This window comes from Pituophis catenifer, unplaced genomic scaffold (genome assembly GCF_029215685.1).
Source record: "Pituophis catenifer annectens isolate HBS135680 unplaced genomic scaffold, rPitCat1.0.hap2 SCAF_50, whole genome shotgun sequence".
NCBI classification, from domain to species: domain Eukaryota; kingdom Metazoa; phylum Chordata; class Lepidosauria; order Squamata; family Colubridae; genus Pituophis; species Pituophis catenifer.
Window position 1 is genome coordinate 156,278 of NW_027256930.1, and position 20,685 is coordinate 176,962.

Below are 20,685 nucleotides of genomic sequence, written 5' to 3' on the forward strand. Positions count from 1 at the left end.
ACATCTTCCAAGTCCCTCCTAATGATCGTCTGAGTGTCTTTAGTGAAGGATTGTGAGTCTGGGGAGAGGGAACCCCCTAACAGGTCTGCCCTTGAAACTTTCCTGCCATTGGGAGGAAGGGAGAGGCAAAAATAGGGAACTTAAGGCCTAAAATCACAACCCACATTTAAGAAAAGTCACTTTTGCCCGCTTGTGAAATGACCTTCAGCTCCATCAATTGTTATGAGTAGATCTTGGCTTCCTAGAGATTGTCCATCTCTACTCTTACTTCTTCCGATCTCCTTTTTCCCCTTCCCTTCCTTTCCTCTCCCTTCCCTTCCCTTCTCAATAGTCTTATTTTCCTTTCCTTTCCTTTCCTTTCTTCCTTTCCTTTCCTTTCCTTTCCTTTCCTTTCCTTTCCTTTCCTTTCCTTTCCTTTCCTTTCCTTTCCCTTCCCTTCCCTTCCCTTCCCTTCCTTTCCTTTCCTTTCCTTTATTCCTTTCCTTCTTTCCTTTCCTTTCCTTTCCTTTCCTTTCCTTTCCTTTCCTTTCCTTTCCTTTCCTTTCCTTTCCTTTCCCTCCCTTCCCTTCCCTTCCCTTCCCTTCCCTTCCCTTCCCTTCCTTTCCTTTCCTCCTCTCCTCTCCTCTCCTCTCCTCTCCTCTCCTCTCCTCTCCTCTCCTCTCCTCTCCTCTCCTTTCCTTTCCTTTCCTTTCCTTTCCTTTCCTTTCCTTTCCTTTCCTTTCCCTTCTCTCCCTCTCCCTCTCCCTCTCCCTTCCCTCTCCCTTTTGCTTTATTTTACTGCATTCCTTTTTTACCCCATTTCTATTTTATCCAGTGTCTTGTATTCTTTTCTTGTAATTTATTCAAGCTTTCTGTTCCTTCAGTGTTTAGGATTACTTTTTTTAAAAAGATTTTATATGCTTGTTATATTGTCTGTCTTGTATTTGGCCACCAGTTCTGAGCTTTTCATATATTTTTGCTGGTGGTTCGCCATAACTAAATAAATCTGGACTTAAATTTGAACTCAATTTTTGAACTCAACTCAATCCGCTGTCTGCTCAGTGCCCACCATCAATATCCTCATTTCTGGGTTTCCTTAGTTTTTCTCAGTCTCCAAAAGCATTTTTCCATTCACCCCACTTTTCTCTCCCTCCCCAAAATTTTTTTCCCAAACACACCGAACATTCCATGATGTCACCTCAATTCAACCAATCAGCACCAGAGACCTGAGGATGGCCAGCACAATCCAATAATTTGCAACAACTCTCATCAGACATATACATTTTTGACATGTAACTTCTCAATTAAAGTGCTCATGAGATGTCCTTATTGCCTAACGAGGCTGGACAATAATTATTATATTAGGCAAAAATAATTTCCAGGGTCCAACATGCAACCCCCATTTCCAAATTCAAAAGCTCTTTTTATAAATACATGGAACAATATCCCACATCTAGGATCTGCAGTCTAAGTGGAAAATAAATTTTAAAAAACCCAAGCTTTTCCCCACAGGGCTGATGGAAGACAATACAGCTTGAAATATTGTAGACAAAAGCAATATTATATCCTTTTTTAAAAAAAAAAAACAAACCCTGGAAAATAGGGAACAAGCTATATGGCCTGTACACCAAGAAACTTTCCAAGTCAAGGTTCCATTCAAGAGTTGATCAATGACTCTTCTGTTTCCATGGGTTGCTTCCTCAAAGAAGCAGTTGAATTGTGGCAATTTTTCTAAATGATCTTCTGGAATTTGTCCCCATCGATGTTTCTCTGTTGAGCTGTTTGTAGAAGTGGCTGGGACATTTGCGAGAGCACCCCTGGTGTATCTATGCACTGTTCATAGCAAGGGTGAAATCCAGCAGGTTCTGATAGGTTCTGGAGAACCGGTAGCAGAAATTTTCAGTAGTTCGGTGAACTGGCAAAGACCACCTCTGGCTGGCCCCAGAGTGGGGTGGGAATGGGGATTTTGCAATATCCTTCCTCCAGGAGTGGGAAGGGAATGGGATTTTGCAGTATCCTTCCCCCAGGAGTGGGGAGGGAATGGAGATTTTGCAGTATCCTTCACCCAGGAGTGGGGAGGGAATGGAGATTTTGCAGTATCCTTTCCCCAGGAGTGGGGAGGGTATGGAGATTTTGCAATATCCTTCCCCCAGGATTGGGGAGGGAATGAGGATTTTGCAATATCTTTCCCCCAGGAGTAGGGGGGGGTGGAATGGGGATTTTGCAGTATCTTTTCCCCAGGAGTGGGGAGGGAATGGGGATTTTGCAGTATCCTTTCCCCAGGAGTGGGGAGGGAATGGGGATTTTGCAGTATCCTTTCCCCAGGAGTGGGGAGGGTATGGAGATTCTGCAGAATCCTTCCCCCAGGAGTGGAGAGGGAATGTTGATTTTGCAGTATCCTTCCCCCAGGAGTGGGGAGGGAATGGGGATTTTGCAGTATCCTTTCCCCAGGAGTGGGGAGGGTATGGAGATTTTGCAGAATCCTTCCCCCAGGAGTGGAGAGGGAATGTTGATTTTGCAGTATCCTTCCCCCCAGGAGTGGGCTGGGAATGGGGATTTTGCAGTATCCACGATATATAAAAGTAAAAAGTTGAGGTTTCATGTTATTTCTTTACTTTATTTCACCAAAAGGAGTTGGAAGTTCCATGCTTTTTTCTTTTCTTTTCCCCCTCTAACCTACCCTTTCCTCTCTTCCCCCTTTCCTCCCATTATTTCACATTTTCATTTTTCTTTACCGTTTCGTATGTTATGCTTTGATAAATCCATAAAAAGTTGAGCTAAAATAAAATCAAGGCTAAAGCCATTATCCAGGGAGAGCCCAAGTGGGTTTAGTTAGTAGATGCTCCCATTGGAAACAAAGCCAACAATGTATACCCATTGAGTTGGCAATCCTAGAGACAACTGAAAAATAGACAGAACTGCAGGACGATTCATTAATCTTCAAGGTTTTCTCCTTTCCAAAGAGAAAAAAAAAATTAATCTTAAGGAAAATCCATCCCTGGGATTCTTAAATTAACAGCCTTGGGCTGCCAAATAAGATTTGTAATTAATTTCCCTCCTCCTCCTCCTGGCCCTCCCTCCCTACTCTAATCCTCTAATGGGTTTCCAAATGAAGGGGGAAGAGTTTTAATTAATTCAAGTCAAACTGGATTTTCATCCAGTTTGCAAAAAAAAAAGGGTCTCTAATTTGGGGTGAAAAGTAAGTAGCACCTTCCACACCTCCCTGTGGTCGAAGAAGAAATTGCTGGATGCTTGCCAGTTGGATGGGGAAAAATTGCTGGAGGTTACTCAGGCATTTGCAACCGAGTAATTAAAAAGGGATAAAACATCTGGACGTGAAATTCTTTGCTTCTGCCGCATGAGCTGCTGCTGCTGTTGTTTTAGGATTCCAGCTGTTGTAAATTTTTTAACATTCTGTCCCCGCCCTCCCCCCCATCACCTCCTGCCCAGGAATAAACCCTCCATCCTGAGCCAAAAAAAAAAACCCAAACCATTTTGTAGGCTGGCCCTTGCTTGCCAGCCATGTCCTCTGCTTTTCCCACCTGGAGAAACTTCTGCAGCCTCTCAAAGGGAAGAAAGCTCCTCTTGGACCCCTGGATGAGAACAAAGCAACCAGGGTCCCAGAGTGTGGGGCACCTTCTGCTTGGATCAGGTGTCAACCTTGAAGTTCCTTTCTCCTCTCTCTCTCTCCTTCTCTCTCCTCCTCTCTCTCCTCTCTCCCTCCCTCCTCTCTCCTCCTCTCTCTCCTTCTCCCTCTCTCCTCCTGTGTCTCTCTTCCTCCACTCCTTCTCTCTCCCTCTCTCTCTCCCTCCCTCCTCTCTCTCTTCCTCCTTTCCCTCCTTCTCTCTCCTCTCTCTCCCCCCTTCTCTCTCCTTCTCTCCCTCCCTCCCTCCTCTCCCTCCCTCCTCTCTCTCCTCCCCTCCCTCTCTCTCCTCTCCTTCTCTCTCCACTCTCTCTCTTTCTCCCTCCCTCCTCTCCCTCCCTCCTCTCTCTCCTTCCTCTCTCTCTCCTCCTCTCTCCTTCTCTGTCTCTCCTCCCTCTCTCTCCTCCTCCTCCTCTCTCTCTCTCTTCCCTCTCTCTCTCTTCCTCTCCCTCTCTCTCCCTTTGATGGGGGTGGGGGCAGCACCCCAAAACCTCTTTAGACAGGGGATGCAAAGGAGGGGAAAAGCGAGGTAGGAAACTACCCCTCTCCCACAGCAACCCACCCGTCTCCCACCCGTCTCCCTCCTTCTTTCTTCGCCGGGCAGAGATGCGCTTCCAACCCCCCCTCCCCACCTCCAACCCCCCCCCCCCCGGCGGCTTACCGGCTCCGGCCAAAACCTCGGCGCGGGCGGCGCTTCGCAGCAGCTGGTAGTAAAGAGCCATCTCGGCCTCGGAGATGCGGCCGGGCGGCCGGGCGGCCAGAGCCATCGGCCCGGCGGTGGGTCTTGCGGGGCGGCTGCAGCGGCGCGCCCGGCCGGGTTGAGTTGGGTTGGGTTGGGTTGGGTTACTCCGCCTCCACCGGTCCCTCCTTCCCCCCGCGCCGGCCCGAGGGCGGCTGGCTCCGCAGGGCAGGGAGTCCTGCCTCAGTTTCCCCTCCGGTTGCAGCGCCGGGGCGCACAGCTGGATGGAGAGCGGCGCCTCCTTCTGGCCTCTCCGCGATTGATGGAGACGCGGGGTTGGCACCGCGGTCCCCAAGTTTCCAGCGGGGGAGCCAAAGGCGGCGGGGAGACCCCCGAAAGGGGGTCCTGACCCCCCCCAAAGTCCTGACACCCCCAAAGTCCTGACACCCCCCCCCAAAGGACGGTTTCTGCTTCCTGCGTGTCCCGCATCACGTCGGAACCGTCCACCCTCCATTCAAGGGCCGAGGGTGGGCTTGGAAGGCGGGTTGCTTCATCCCCTGCGAGGGTCCCGGTTCCAACATTGCGCGGCCGGCGATTTGCAAACAAGGAACCAGGAAATCGCCTTACAAGGAGTCGGACTGGTTAGACTGGCCTGATCAGCCCTTCTCCATCTGGGCGCTCTCCAGAGAGGGCCGGTGCTGCAGGCGGTCGGCAAGTCGAAGCTGGGCTGGCCGTTGGGGATTCTGGGAAGTGCAGTCCCAGCATATCTTGGGAAGCTTGCTGGAATCCGGTTCTCTCTCCCCTCCCCTCCCCTCGCCTCCCCTCCCCTTAGGAAATCCTTTTGGTAAGAGATGCAAGGTGAACAGCACAGATCTCGCTAAAGCCAGTTTGTCAACCTCGGCCCCTTTAAGTGGGGTGGACTTCAATTCCCAGAATTCCTTGGCCCCTTTAAGAGGGGTGGACTTCAATTCCCAGAATTCCTTGGCCCCTTTAAGAGGGGTGGACTTCAATTCCCAGAATTCCTTGGCCCCTTGAAGAGGGGTGGACTTCAACTCCCAGAATTCCTTGGCCCCTTGAAGAGGGATGGACTTCAACTCCCAGAATTCCTCGGCCCCTTTAAGAGGGGTGGACTTCAACTCCCAGAATTCCTTGGCCCCTTGAAGAAGGGTTGACTTCAACTCCCATAATTCCTTGGACCCTTTAAGAGGGGTGGACTTCAACTCCCAGAATTCCTTGGCCCCTTTAAGAGGGGTGGACTTCAACTCCCAGAATTCCTTGGCCCCTTCAAGAGGGGTGGACTTCAACTCCCAGAATTCCTTGGACCCTTCAAGAGGGGTGGACTACAACTCCCAGAATTCCTTGGCCCCTTGAAGAGGGATGGACTTCAACTCCCAGAATTCCTTGGCCCCTTGAAGAGGGATGGACTTCAACTCCCAGAATTCCTTGGCCCCTTGAAGAAGGGTTGACTTCAACTCCCATAATTCCTTGGCCCCTTCAAGAGGGGTGGACTTCAACTCCCAGAATTCCTTGGCCCCTTCAAGAGGGGTGGACTACAACTCCCAGAATTCCTCAAATCCCCCCACTTTATGTGACTGTATGGAATGCAAGTAGTCCTCACCTCACAATTGAACCCCAAATTTCTGTTGCTAAGTGAGACATTGACTTTTTTCTCATTTCACGACCATTCTTGCCTCAGTCGTTGAGTCAATCACTGCCGTTGTTAAATTAGTAACACGGTTCTGATTTCTCCCCTTAACTTGGCTGGTCAGAAGGTCGCAAAATGAAATCGTGCGATCCCAGCCGGGACACTGCGACCGTCATAAATGTGAGTCGGTTGCCAAGCGTTGGAATGTTGATCAAATGTTGACTGTGGGGATGCTGCAATGGTCGTAAGTGTGAAAAACGGTCATATGTCCCTTTTTTCCGGTGCCGTTGTAACTTTGAAGGGTCACTAAATGAATTGTTGTTAAATCGAGAATGACCTGTATGAGAAGGACTGACACGATTGCTGGGTAGCGTTGAATAAAAATTTTCCTGCAGTATCATCTCTTGCATTTCCCAAGATTCCGGGATTATTAGGAAGTCTTGAAACCTTTCAGCATTTAAATTTGTTATGCCAATATCCGAAATAGAAGTGCCCTCTAAAAAATCTTGCGTTTTTCCAATCCCAGCCACTTTTTAAAACCTAGCGGAGGGCAACTTTTGGGATGTATGCTGGCTGGAGAATTAGAATTACAGAGTTGGAAGGGACCTTGGAGGTCTTCTAGTCCAACCCCCTGCTTAGGCAGGAAACCCTACACCACTTTAGACAAATGGCTGTCCAACATCTTCTTAAAAACTTCCAGTGTTGGAGCATTCACAACTTCTGGAGGCAAGTTGTTCCACTGATTAATTGTTCTCACAGACAGGAAATTTCTCCTGAGTTCTAAATTGCTTCTCTCCTTGATTAGTTTCCACCCATCGCTTCTTGTCCTGCCTTCAGGTGCTTTGGAGAATAGCTTGACTCCCTCTTCTTTGGGGCAGCCCCTGAGATATTGGAACTCTGCTATCATGTCTCCCCTAGTCCTTCTTTTCAACAAACTAGACATACCCAGTTCCTGCAAACGTTTTTCATATGTTTTAGCCTCCAGTCCCCTAATCCTCTTTGCTGCTCTTCTCTGCACTCTTTCTAGAGTCTCCACATCTTTTTGACATTGTGGCGACCAAAACTGGATGCAGGATTCCAAGTGTGGCCTTACCAAGGCATTATAAAGTGGTATTAACACTTCACGTGATCTTGATTCTATCCCTCTGTTGATGCAGCCTAGAAGTGTGTTGGCTTTTTTGGCAGCTGCTGCACACGGCTGACTCATATTTAAGCGATTGTCCACTAGGATTCCAAGATCCCTCTCTCAGTTACTACTAGAATTCTGGGGGTTGAAATCCACAGAATTTCAACAATTTCGGTGAAAACCACAACTCCAGAATTTCACCGAGTTTTGAAAAACACTGCTCTAAATAATGCAACGGATAAAGCAAAAGAAATTTGCTTTTATTCCAATCTGGGTTAATCGATTGCTCTGGATATCCCTCTTTTAATATCCCTCAAATGCCAGCAAACTTTAAGAGAGGTTTGCAAACTTGCTTGCTTACTCCGTTAAATTGTTTGTAAGTGTATCCTTAATTTGGTTGACTTCCCATAAAACAAGCAGGTAGATATTTAGATATTTCCACATCTGGATGGTGTTTTTTTTTTTTAACTTCACACGCATGACTTCATACCCTGCAACTTCGCACCTCTGACTTCACACTTACCATGAAAAACAGAGGCTTGTTCTGTATACAACATTACCCATAACACCCCAACAATACCCTCTTCAGCTGCCTTGGATGACAAGAGGCGGTTAAAACTCATCATCAGAACATACCAAAGTTTATTGATCATTTCAAAAGAAAACTCAAAAAAATTGTAATGAAAAAAGAGCCGATTTGCATTCATAAAATTTAACATTCCACGATTATTGTATATAAAGCAACATGAAGATATAAAATCACAGTTGAAGTGATTAACGTAGTCCCGGACTGGTTGTTTTTTTGTTTTTTTTTTGCAAGCTGAAAAATGCACCTTAAAATCTTTATAGAATGTTTACACCCCAGTTCTGACTGCTCTCCATATATACACATCCTCTTTCTTATATACATATACATATATGTAAAAAAAAAAAAAAAATTAAGTTCCGGAGTTCGCAGTATGTCTGCTTCTTTTTTTACTAATATACCTGGAACTTGTATTTTTAAAATAGTTTGTAATACATATATGTATATTTATATAATTCTTCCTTCTGCTTTCCAGTTTGCAAAGATCCATTGCTGGTTTTGTCAGCTGATTACTATCAAACTGAGAACTAGCATCTTGAGCCTACAGAGGCACTGATACATGGCTGAATTTATGGTTATGATAGCTTACCAGGATATACAACCTTCAGTTAACCAACAAACCGGCACAGAAGAGCAGAATTCACACCCCAAGCAAACTTCATTATTTAACTTTAGGGCAGAAAAGTCAGTGCAACCCATATTGGAGGTGACAGAATCGTCCCCGATTGTGCCAAGTCAGAAGGAGCATCTTCTCCCACGCCACCACCCAATCTTCAACACGGTTTGTTATCTGGATGAATTACAAGCTTCGATTGAAACCAGCTTTCCTATTTTGTTAAAAAAAAAAAAGGAGGGGAGTGGGGTTTGGAATGATGATTATTTTTGCCGTGATGTTTCTTTTAGTGGCAAGCAGCAAAATTCTAGCTGGACCAGAATAAAGCAAAAAAAAATAAATAAATAAAAATGCCAGTGTTTCCCCAAAGAGATGGGCAGGTTTTTCATCCAGAGGTCGTGGTTTTAAAAACTATATAATTGCATATATTTTTATTTTTATTTTTTTTGTCTGGGAAAAACGCCTTTCTATTTTTAACCCATCTCTTTTTTGGCTAGGAAGACAACTACAACGGCAACCGAATGAGCAATTTCTCCTGGCTTTGTTTGAACGAAAAGCTAATTCTCAAACTCCCAAGTATTATTGTTGGTGTTATTAAAACAACAACAACGATGACACACTTCCCTCCTGTTGCCCAATTAAAAATGGACGCAGGAGTGGTTTTCGGTTACAAAAAGCATCAGGGAATCATATAAACAATCAAGAAGACCAACCAAGTTTCCCCCCTCCTTTTTTTTTAAGTTGGAAAAAAATGTGGTTAGCTGACATCCTGCAAGCTTTTTCCTTCCCCCCCCCTTTTTAAAAAAGAGCTGTTTGGGCTCAGGTTCAGGTCTCCATTGTTCCTTTGCAAAAGATAAAAATAAAAAATAAGACAACAGGTTGTTCTTAGCTTGATAGCCTTTTGCAAGGTTGGGGGAAAAAATGCAGCTTATTTGTCAGCACGCTGAAAATGAGATTGCTCTTGGATGGTAGCAGTTGGGTGTATTTTGTTTCTGAAGGGAGGTGGCGACAGAAAAATAGTTCATTTTGCCTCCATCTCAACCATAAGTACCTGCGTTAAAGACACTCCTAGTAATTTATCACATCCTTTGTTCTAAAGGGCTACACAGACCTTCCTCTGTCTGTGTCCTACTACCAACACACTTCTGAGTATCTTTCTCAGTCTTGCTTTGCTGGGGGAAGAACTGCGTCTACACATCCCAGCGTCAACTCTCCTTCGAAATCCAGCTTAGATCTCCCTTCCACCACGGCTCTCGTGGCCAAGAAACACTTTTGAGAAAATTCCACGTGCCACCATGGATGTCAGAAGGAGGGTTGTTGGTTTGTTGTTGTTGTTGTTGTTTTTGTCATGCTGCAAAGGATTCTGCCAATTTGCCTGTGGATACATGCTTTGCTGCTCGGTCCATGCAAATAGGGATTTTGTGTTGTTGTTTTAGGTGCACCCAACGGTTTTACAGGGCACCTTAAAAAGGATTGTGTAGAGATGGCTTCTTCAGATGTGGTGTGCCTTGGAGAGAAAAAAAAAAAATCAACCGGGTTGGTCTTGATTAAGCTGCCCAAACTGGATTGCAGGAAACAGGTGAACGCTCTAATCCAAAGATTAAGGGAGATGAATGAACGGAGATTAAAGGGGGGGATGGATGAACGGAGATTAAGGGGGATGAAAAGATGATTCCAGGGAGGTCCAAACGAAAGCAGGGTTGTTTGGGTTTAACACAACTCCTCTTATCACCCATATTGTCTCACGCGGGTGACCGAATAAGTCACCTGATTCTTTCCTTCTGAGCAAAGTCTTAGAAAAATGGGGGTACCTTTAGGAACGTCACCCTTGGTCAATTTTTCACACTAAACGTTGAAGTTGAGGAGCCCAGATGTTTTGCAAAGCAATGTGCTAACTTATCCAAAATGTATTGCTTTATCGGAACCTCCCACAAGTTTTAGAAGGGAACAGAATTTGCACAGCAAAAGATGACAAACCCACTGGCCATCTACCACTGGCCAAGTCTTGCACTCGTGATGTTCTACATCCCAAAAGTTCTTCCAGTGTTCCACAAAACCAGGATAGTCCAGTGGGTAAAAAAAAAAAAAAAAGAGAGAGAGAGAGAGGGGGTTGAAGCCCAGGCACTTTTGACTCTTAAATGGACCTTGACTTGGATTGTGTGAAAGCTTCAAGCCAGAGGAAGGATTGCATTTCAAAAGAGGAGAACTTTCGGTGCATCTCATCAGCTTTCTGAGTTTTCCTCATGGTGTGTGGGGTGGTTTTTTTTTTTTTTTGTATTAAAAAAGTGGCTTTTATGACATCTTCGTTGGTGTCCTGCAGAAAAAGTTGAGTTAGCAGCCAACACGTCCATCCCTCATTTCCTTAATCGAACCGCAGAGTTGGTTAGGAGGAAAAAAATAAGACGTAGTATTTCATGACCTTATTTTGTTGGTCGAAGAATGGAAACGCCATGGGAGGGCTGCAAGGAAGCAGGCTGGACGAGAGACATAGTCCCACTTGACGTTTGCGAAGTGAGAATTAAAATCTGTGCTCTTTTTACTGGTTCAGAAGAAAAAGCCCACAGCTAGAAAATTGTCTTTTTTTTCCCCCTGCCTCGCCCGACAACCCGTTGCAAAACAGAAGCTGCGTCCTTCGTTCCAAAGGTCCCAGATCTCGATTCTTCACGATCCAAATGGACACTTGGGGTGCTCGGGGCTGGCATGACGATGAGGATGGAGTGGTGGTGGGGAGGGAGGGAGAGAGAGAGAGATAGAGATCAACCGCAGGTCTTCCAGATTTTGCACCTTTTTTTTTTTTTTTTTAAAGGTAGAACAAATCCATGTGCCTTTTTCTTTTTTTCTTTTTTGAAATGGCATTGTCTTCCTTTTGGGTAGGACAGACCGTGACTCTTTGCATCTCCAAAAAAAAAAAGCAGAATTATAATTGTTGCATTTGAAATATCCTGAGATGGCATTCAGCCAGGTGAGTGAGGGTCTCTCGAGATTTCACTTCTGCGGAATGGCTGTTCTCTAGCTGCTTGTATGACACCAGCATCGGTAACTCCGAAGGGATGGGCTGTTTAAAACAAGACACACATACACAAACACACAAACACAAACACAGGAGAGAAGGAAAGAGAGTCATTTAGCCACATTTCTGCTTCTGCTTCTGCTGCTGTCACCGCAGTTTTTGCAAAGACACACAAAATGATCAGGTATTCGGGGTTGCAGCCAATGCATATAATTAAATTTCTAAGACTTCAGGAGGAAAAGAACATGGTAATTTCCAAAGAAAAGGGGAAAAAAGAATGCCAAAAAAGGTTATTTTCCGTGAAAGAAGCGTGCAATCAATCTTCTGGGTTTTTAAACGAACGAGCATGGAGATTTTTTTAAACTTCTGGGCAAGGCTGTGCAGAGGTTTGAGGAACTAAACAGCTATAAACTTTTTCTAAGCTGTACTATAAAAACAGAAGCATTCACTTTCTCCACGGGTAGATGGTGAATTTTTTCACCAAGGGTTATATAAAATCAGAGGGAAAAAAAAAAAAACTAGGCTTAGTATGAAAACATTCCTATTTCTAGGAAATGCATTATTGGTGTTCAAGGTGGATGCATTAATAAATAAATAATCAAGTTTGCCAGGAAAGAGAAAGAGAGGGAGGGAGGGAGGGAGGGAGAGAGAGAGAGAGAGAGAGAGGGAGAGAGAGAGAGAGACTGTCATAATTAAAGGATGACAAAATGAGCTGGAAGCAGGGATTGGAAAAACAGAGCAAAGCTGCAGAAATTTCTCAAGTAGCAAAACTTTTTACATGTCTAAGGCCAAGATCTACAACAGGTTTAAACTGAAGCAGCTAAAGTTACTTAGAAAGAAAAGAAAAAGAAAGAAAGAAAGAAAGAAAGAAAGAGGGAGGGAGGGATAGGAGGAAGAAAGGGAGGAAGGAAAGAAGGAAAGAAGGGAGAGGAGGGAAGGAGGAAAGGAAGGAAGAAAAAGGGAGGGAGGGAGGAAAGGAAGGAAGGGAAGGAGGAAAGAAAGAAAGAAAAAGAAAGAGGGAGGGAAGAAGGAGAGGAGAGGAGGAAGAAAGGGAGAAAGGAAGGAAGAACAAAGGGAGAGGAGAAAGGAAGGGAGGGAAGGAGGAAAGGAAGGGAGAAAGAAAAAAGGGAGGGAGGGAGGAAAGGAAGGAAGGGAAGGAGGAAAGGAAGGGAGGAAGGAAAAGAGGGAGGGAGGGAGGGAGAGGAGGAAGAAAGGGAAAAAGGAAGGAAGAATGAAGGAAGGGAGAGGAGGGAGGGAGGGAAGGAGGAAAGGAAGGGAGAAAGAAAAAAGGGAGGGAGGGAGGGAGGAAAGGAAGGAAGGAGGAAAGGGAGGGAGGAAGGAAAGAAAAGAGGGAGGGTGGGAGGAAGGAAGGAAGGAAGAAAAAAGGGAGGGAGTGGGGAGGAAAGGAAGGAAGGGAAGGAGGAAAGGAAGGAAGAAAGGAAAAGAGGGAGGAAGGAAGGAAGGGAGAGGAGGAAGGAAGGGAAGGAAGGAAGGAAAAGAGAGAGGAGGGAGAGGAGGAAGAAAGAGAGAAAGAAAGGAAGGAAGAAGGAAGGAAGGAAAACTGAGACTCCTCAGATACAGTTAGCCATGATCCAGAGATCCTAGATTAAGGGTTGCTCTGAAGCATAGTTGTTCAGAAGAGACAAAACCTTTCTGTATTATTAAATTCAACATCTATAATTAAATAAGAAAGTTAGGCAGCATGTTTCATGCCACACTCAAAGCAATAACCTCATGGATTTCATCATGTTCCTTTCCTCTTGCCAACCTCTTTATTTATTTAACCTTAATCCTGGGGAGGAGCAGGCGGTACGCAATTTATATAACTTATTCCTTTATTCTTCTCCTCTTGGATAGATCATGTAACCCGAATGCGTAAGATGGAAATCTTTAAGGGGTGAGATGCCCCGTTCGTATCTACTAAGAAAAAAAATTTGCAGTTGAGTTCCAATGTCACCGCTTTGGCATTCTTTTCTCTTAATTACATGAAAGTAATTAATTCAGAACAAACTCTCGATTAAAAGGCAATGCGTGTGAAATGAAAAATGGATCTAAAGCCATTTTTCATTTCGTTTCTATATAAGCTACCAGCAGGCAATCAAACCAATTTATATTTAGCTCCTCTTAAGGTAGACCGGCAAGTGTATCCCAAGAGGATTCAGACAAATTGATTATGTCCTAGAAGGACAAAAGCTAAAATCAATTAATGATATGTTGAAATGCTCATTTTTAGCTTGACTGACATCGTCTTCTTTTAACGACCCCATAATCCCTTGCGGGGCGGAGTCTGGGCAACTGAATGGAGCTGAGTGTTTATCTGGCCGGATGCCCTTCCTGTCACCAATACGGAGTTATTTTTTCAGCAGATATATTCTCAGTGCGCCCAGAGAGAGAGAGAAATATCTGCCTCTACCGAGGATCGAACTCACAGCTTCCTGAATGTAAGGCGAGAGCTCCACCTCTAGGCCACCGCACCTCTCTTTAGCTTGACTGACATGTTGACTTTAAATTGGACACGAATCTAAACCCTGCATTGTTTTGTTAAAACGAACGTGGTGCCTTTGACTTCGGGAGGGTTGATTCCGCACGATTTCATCCTCCCTCAAATGTACACCTTCTCCGAATTTGGATGGGAGAACGTATCCAATGGACCTCCCTTCTTCTGATAGGATGAAAAAAAGAATTGGGTTGTGGAATTTACCTCCAGCACATCCAGCGGCACCATAGATGCCAAAACTCCCAATAGTTATTACGTACTTCTGTCCTGTGGTAATATTTTTCATCATTTGGTCCAAAACGATTTCTAATGGAATCTTTCACATCTACCCTCAAGAGTGCAGATGTCTAGCTCAAGATCGTCACAATTTTGCGAAAAGCAGCTACAGGTATGGTACGACCAAGAAAGTCAAATATTTCCAGACTGGATGTCAGTTTGAACCCCTTCCTTCAAAATAACAGAAGGAAGAACGAGTTCAAAAGGACCTTGGAGGTCTTCTGGTCCAACCTTCTGCTCAAGCACAAAATCCTATACCATTTCAGACAAATGGTTGTCCCATCTCTTCTTAAAAAGCTCCAGTGTTGGAATAACTTCAACCTACAACTTCAAGTTGTTCCCCTACTTAATTGTTCTGTCAGGAAATTTCTTCTTAGTTCCAGGTTGTTTCTCTCCTTGATTAGCTTCCATCCATTGCTTCTTGTCCTGCCTTTGGGTGTTTTGGACAATAGGTTGACCTTCTCTTTTTTGTGGCAGCCTCTCAAATATTGGAAGACTATCATGTCACCCCTACTCCTTCTCTTCATTAGATTAAGGTAAAGGTAAAGGTTCCCCTCGCACATATGTGCTAGTCGTTCCCGACTCTAGGGGGCGGTGCTCATCTCCGTTTCAAAGCCGGAGAGCCAGCACTGTCCGAGGACGTCTCCGTGGTCATGTGGCCGGCATGACTCAATGCCAAAGGCACACGGAATGCTGTTACCTTCCCACCAAAGGTGGTCCCTATTTTTCTACTTGCCTTTTTGACGTGCTTTCAGACTGCTAGGTTGGCAGAAGCTGGGACGAGGAACAGGAGCTCACCCCATTACGCGGCGCTAGGGATTCGAACCGCCGAACTGCCGACCTTTCGATCGACAAGCTCAGCGTCCTAGCCACTGAGCCCCCACGTCCCTCTTTCATTAATCATTAATTGCATTAATCAAATTAATTAATTTCATTAATCTAATCATTAATCATTAATTAATTACTCAATCGTTAGATTAGACATACCCCATTCCTGCAACTGTTCTTCATACGTTTTAGCCTTCGGTCCCCTAATCATCTTTGTTGCACCTTGATTTAATTACCTTGATCTCTTTGATTCATTTTGATTAGAGGTAGCAAAACTTTGGAAAGACCATGTGAGCACGGTCAACTGGCGTCTACAGGACCAGAGGAAGAGGGAGGGTTGAGGAACTGGTGAAGAAGGCAAACATTAAAAATATAAGGTGGGGCCTATAGCAAAAAAGTGGACAATCATGTCCCTTGAACTTCTGAGCCCTTAGCAGAACATGTCCATCCTTCTGAAGCCAATAAAATCCCCTTTTTAATGCGTAACCCAGGGGTTGCAAAAACTCAACGTGAGTTTTGAGGCTCTCCATCGCGCCATACGAGCCCGCGTGAAAACAAACTTTTCCAATTTTAATTTTTATTACAAAATTAGGGCAGGTGATGTACTTGTGTTCTGCTGGGCTAAGACAGTATCAAGATGGCGGAGGTTAAAGAATCACATCTAGAATCGTCTCTAGAATTCCGCTGATTCCAGGAATCACGGGATTATTTCCATGCCTTCCAGAGCATCGTTTGGGAGAAGGGGGGGAATACCTGTTACGATACATTAGATGTTTCTGAGAAGGTTCTTAAAAGCAGAGGCCTGACCGAAGGTCTGGGGGCTGGTGCTGAGTCCCTTGCAATTTTCCTGCGGGGTCTTTTCTGCAAACAGCGAGGCAAAAATAAAATAAAGGATATGAGCGGGCATTTCTGTTTTTAAGTTAGGGAGGTTTAGCATTGAAAAACACATCCGGTTCCTCAGCGTGAAACTAAGAGGAAGTAAAAATGCATGGTTAAGGAAAAGGGAAACCCCACAATGATGCTTGAAAGAGATTGACCCAGGGGTGAAATCCAGCAGGTTCTGACAGGTTCTGGAGAACCGGTAGCAGAAATTTTGAGTAGTTCGGAGAACTGGCAAATGCCACCTCTGGCTGGCCCCAGAGTGGGGTGAGAATGGAGATTTTGCAATATCCTTCCTCCAGGAGTGGGGTGGGAATGGAGATTTTGCAATATCCTTCCTCCAGGAGTGGGGTGGGAATGGAGATTTTGCAATATCCTTCCCCCAGGAGCGGGGAGGGAATGGAGATTTTGCAGTATCCTTCCCCCAGGAGTGGGGAGGGAATGTGGATTTTGCAGTATCCTTCCCCCAGGAGTGGGGAGGGAATGGAGGTTTTGCAGTATCCTTCCCCCAGGAGTGGGGAGGGAATGGAGATTTTGCAATATCCTTCCCCCAGGAATGGGGAGAGAATGGAGATTTTGCAGTATTCTTTCCCCAGGAGTGGGGTGGGAATGGAGATTTTGCAATATCCTTCCCCCAGGAATGGGGGGAGAATGGGGATTTTGCAGTATCCTTCCCCCAGGAGTGGGGTGGGAATGGAGATTTGGCAGTATCCTTCCACTGCCACACTCACCACACCACACTAATCAAGCCATGCCCACAGAACCGGTAGTAAAACAATTTGAATTTCACCACTTGATTGACCTTTTGCTTGGAACCGGAGACATATCTGAAGATCTCCTCAAAATAACACGGTTGTTAGCCCTTGGTTAGCCACTTTCCTTTTTTGTTCAGATGGGAAGAACTTCCTAGTTCGACAAAAGGCCCGGACAGTGTTTCTTAACCTCAGCGACGTTAAGAAGGGTGGACTTCAACTCCCAGAATTCTCCAGCCAGCCAGCTGGGAGAATTCTGGGAGTTGAAGTCCACCCAGCTTTACGTCGCTGAGGTTAAGAAACACTGGACCAGGAAACCAACGAGAGTTTAGATATCTTGAGTTCCTATCAGTGCGGAAATGATAAGCTTTTCCCCAGTAGTCCATCTTCCTTTCCTTTTGGATGGAGCCCAATCCACCAGGTTGGCCAGCAATTTAACAGGAACTGACTAGTTCAAATCACAGCAAAGCATGACAATGACCATCATGCTTGGCCACATTATGAAGGATCTGGATTGCCTGAAGCTTGGCCTAAAGGAGGGGCCATCCATACACAATCAACAGAAAAGAATCTTCTCCATAATGGACTTGGCTTTCTTGCGAGACATTTCTACCTCTATGTTTGGTTCCTAAACTCTATCTGAAGCAACGTCTCCCTACCACCAGTAGCTTAGTTTTAATTTTCTCTTGCTCTGCAAATGATGTGGTCATCTTTTCATTCATGCCTTTAAGCATTTTCCTGATTTGTGTAGACCTCTTGTCATTTAGGGTTGGGGGACTGTTTGATGGTGCATTTCTCCAGAACAGGACATACAATGGATTCAAGTTAATTCAAGGGGTTTATACTGGAACTTGCAACCTTCTAGTTGAATCATGCCAACCATCTGTAGCCCATCACTACTAAAACCACCAGCAATCTTCTAATCACAGCTGTTCTGTTCCCCAGGCATCTGGCTCCACTGGGAGCAGGCAGTTAAACTCTAGCAAACAGGTTTTCATACAGATCATTTATTTGGGTATCCTCAAATATAGACTTAAAATCATGGTGAGTCATGGTGAGATTCATCCTTATTTCATAATCTGTCCCATTTCCTAGTGTAAAATGACGGTAGATCTGTCCCCCTGTTCAGAAAGCATGCTTCTCTCCTCCGTGGCAATTCATAATGGCCGGGGCTTTGTTCTACACCCCAGGCGGGGCCTCAGTGGCCAATCAGACACACAGATGTGGTGACATGTCATGGACTACATTTCCCATAATGCAATCTCTCTCTACAACTCCCACAATGCAATCTCTTGAGGAGACAGCTCTTAATTCTTAAGGTAACTAATTCACTTTAATTCACCATCTGAACAGCACAACAGCTTTGGGACAATAGCTTTGGGGACCTGCAAACCTACCTTTGCTTCATGGGCTACTGGTCTACAAACAAACCATGGCATTCAGATGGTGTTCAGCGAGACTTCTGAATGCACGCAAAACCTCACTTTGCTTATCGAGAGGATTCTTGATGTAGCTTCTCACAGTTTCAGATAGCCGAAAGTAGTGAGGAAGGTATCTCCAGGTGCTGAAGGAGAAGGTAAAGGTAGCCCACTGGAGGTGAGGAATCCAGTCTTAGCAAACTACTCCATCCAGGTGGAAAAGCTGCTGTCCATGCCTTGCTGGGCTACCTTTCAACTAGCAAAGCCCTCTCTCCATTATTATTATTATTATTATTATTATTATTATTATTATTATTATTATTATTATTATTATTATTATTATTTAGAAATGCTTCCAGAATGCTAAGAAGATGTTAACCTTACATCCTGGAGTGGTCCAGGGGTGGGAGTCAGCCGGTTCGGGAAAACCGGATGCTAATTTTACATCTGATTCGCCGAACTGGTAGTTGCAAGAACTGGCTGGTCCTTCCCACCCTGCCCCTCCCCTCCCAGGAGTCTTCACATGGCCCGTTTTGGATGCCAGGTAAATGCAGGGCCCATGCGGAGGCTCTGGGAGGGCAAAAAATGGGCCTCCCGGAAGTTCCGGAAGTCTGGAAACAGGCCCATTTCCGGCCTCTGGAGGGCCTCCGGAGCCTGGGGAGGGCAAAAATGCTCCCCCCCACACCATGGTGCAAGAGGCCGAGTAGGCCACGCCCACCACAGTCACGCCCACCCAGCAACGAGGCAGAGAACCAGTTGCTAAAATTTTTGAATCCCACCCCTGGAGTGATCCCGTCACTTCCATCCTCTTGAGACACCACCTCTGCTTCTTACTGCAAAGGCAAATCTTGGTGGCCTCCATCGACTGATCTCCAGCAGGGATTCGGTTTGGGAGGAAAACCATCCAGAACACTCTAATTTTGGCAAACCAGAGCAGTGCGGAGGCTGCTTCCTGCAGTTGCTGGAACTGCAATTTCATGATTTCTTTCAACTACCCTCCAAAACAGCAGCCAGATTGACGGCGACAGGGACCGGCAGGGAAGGAGAGATGGTGGAGATTTGGAAGGGGAAAAAAAAAAAAAAAGGAATGGCAATTAAGCAGGACTTTGAAACTGCAGCAAATATATGAAGTGTTCCTTCTTTTTTAAAAAAAATAATAAAAAAGAACGAAGAAAGAAAAGCAAAGCAGAATGCACGGGAGACAGATAAGCGCATTATCAAAAGGTCAGACGTACCGGAAAGGAAGCACAGGAGAGACTGCGGAGAATGGCAGCTTATTAAAAAAAAGAAGAAAATCACCTTATTCATTCAGAGAAACTGTGATTACTGGAGGTTTGAGAAAGGACGAAGATAGTAGATGTTCCCGAAGAAGGAAGACGCCGGGTTACCTGGTTTGCGACGAGACAAAAGGAAAGTGGGAAATTGGAGACACACACAGAGAGAGACAGAGAGAGAGAGAGAGAGAGAGAGGGAGAGAAAATCAGGCAGCTGGAAAAAGCAGGGCACAAAATAATATATTACAAATTAGGTTTTTTTTTAAAAAAAACTCCGGTGCCTTTTTTTTTTTTTTTATGGTGGAAAAATACTGATAATAAAAGTTGAGAACGGAGGGGGGACGTGTTAGAAAGAAGCCGTGAGATTAGGGCTGGGGTGGTGGGGGTAGCTTTTAATAGGAAGGCTGTCAGTAACGATGGCATCACAATGGCGATTTCTTTAAAAAAAGGAGAAATAATGGGTCCTTTTTTTCTGCACCGTGTTCCTTCTCTCGGCGTAGTAGTCAAACTTGAGAATTTAACTCTCTGCAAAAGTTTGGAGTTTGCGGCAGTCGGTCAAATGGGAAGCCAAGACGTTTGAGGCCTCTCACGCCTGGGAAAGCGTGCTCTTGGACAAAGAGGCTCTATTTAAGGTTCAGGAGATCTGTCCCGCTGTGATTGGTGAGAGAGTCTATGGAAATTCTCCACCACCCAGGTCATGGTTGTCTTTTTCTGAAAGGCAGCTGGATTTTCCTGGGTTATTTTTTTTTTTCTTCTTTGAAAACATTTTGCTTCTTCAGTTCTAACTTCAAGCAAACCGGAAGAAGAAGCTTCTTGGATGACAAGTGAAACTCTTTGAAAGAAAACAAAAACCTTCAAGAAAGTCCAGTTGTCTTCTGGAAAAAAGCACCTTTGGGACTCTAGAGACACTCTGGAAGGCCTTGTAGGCTGGTGGACACCATCATTTTCAGGCTACAGTAGGTCCACTAAGGAAGAGTCAGGCACCTTTCACCCATAATGGTAAAGGTAAACGTTCCCCTCACACATATGTGCTAGTCGTTCCCGACTCTAGGGGGCGGTGCTCATCTCCGTTTCAAAGCCGAAGAGCCAGCACTGTCCAAAGATGTCTCCGTGGTCATGTGGCCAACATGACTCAATGCCAAAGGCACACAGAACGTGGTTACCTTCCCACCAAAGGTGGTCCCCATTTTTCTCCGTGCATTTTTTACCTGCTTTCGAACTGCTAGGTTGGCGGAAGCTGGGACAAGGAACGGGAGCTCACCCCATTACGCGGAGGCCCTAGGGATTCGAACCGCCGAACTGCCGACCTTTCGATCGACAAGCTCCGCGTCTTAAGCCACTGAGCCACCGCGTCCCACTCTTTCATCCATACCTCCCACCAGAAGGTCATCCCAACCCAACCGGAGATGGTTCTACAAGGGAGGGGAAACATCTCTCGTTGTTCCAGTGGCAAATTTTGCAACATGGTGTTGCAGCCTCG

At 45.4% G+C, this 20,685-nt stretch overlaps 2 protein-coding genes across 2 annotated transcripts in view; both read right to left on the bottom strand.

The window, feature by feature from the left end:
• Positions 1-4,389, bottom strand: part of MCF2 (MCF.2 cell line derived transforming sequence) — a 39,111-nt gene extending 34,722 nt beyond the window's left edge. The window contains 1 exon segment of the mRNA XM_070956525.1: positions 4,284-4,389. Coding sequence (XP_070812626.1) covers positions 4,284-4,389 — 106 coding nt within the window.
• Positions 4,390-7,768: 3,379 nt separating this feature from the next.
• ATP11C (ATPase phospholipid transporting 11C) overlaps positions 7,769-20,685 on the bottom strand; it is a 52,141-nt gene continuing 39,224 nt past the window's right edge. The window contains exon 29 of the mRNA XM_070956528.1: positions 7,769-11,326. Coding sequence (XP_070812629.1) covers positions 11,189-11,326 — 138 coding nt within the window. The 3' untranslated portion in view covers positions 7,769-11,188. The remainder of the gene's footprint in view (positions 11,327-20,685) is intronic.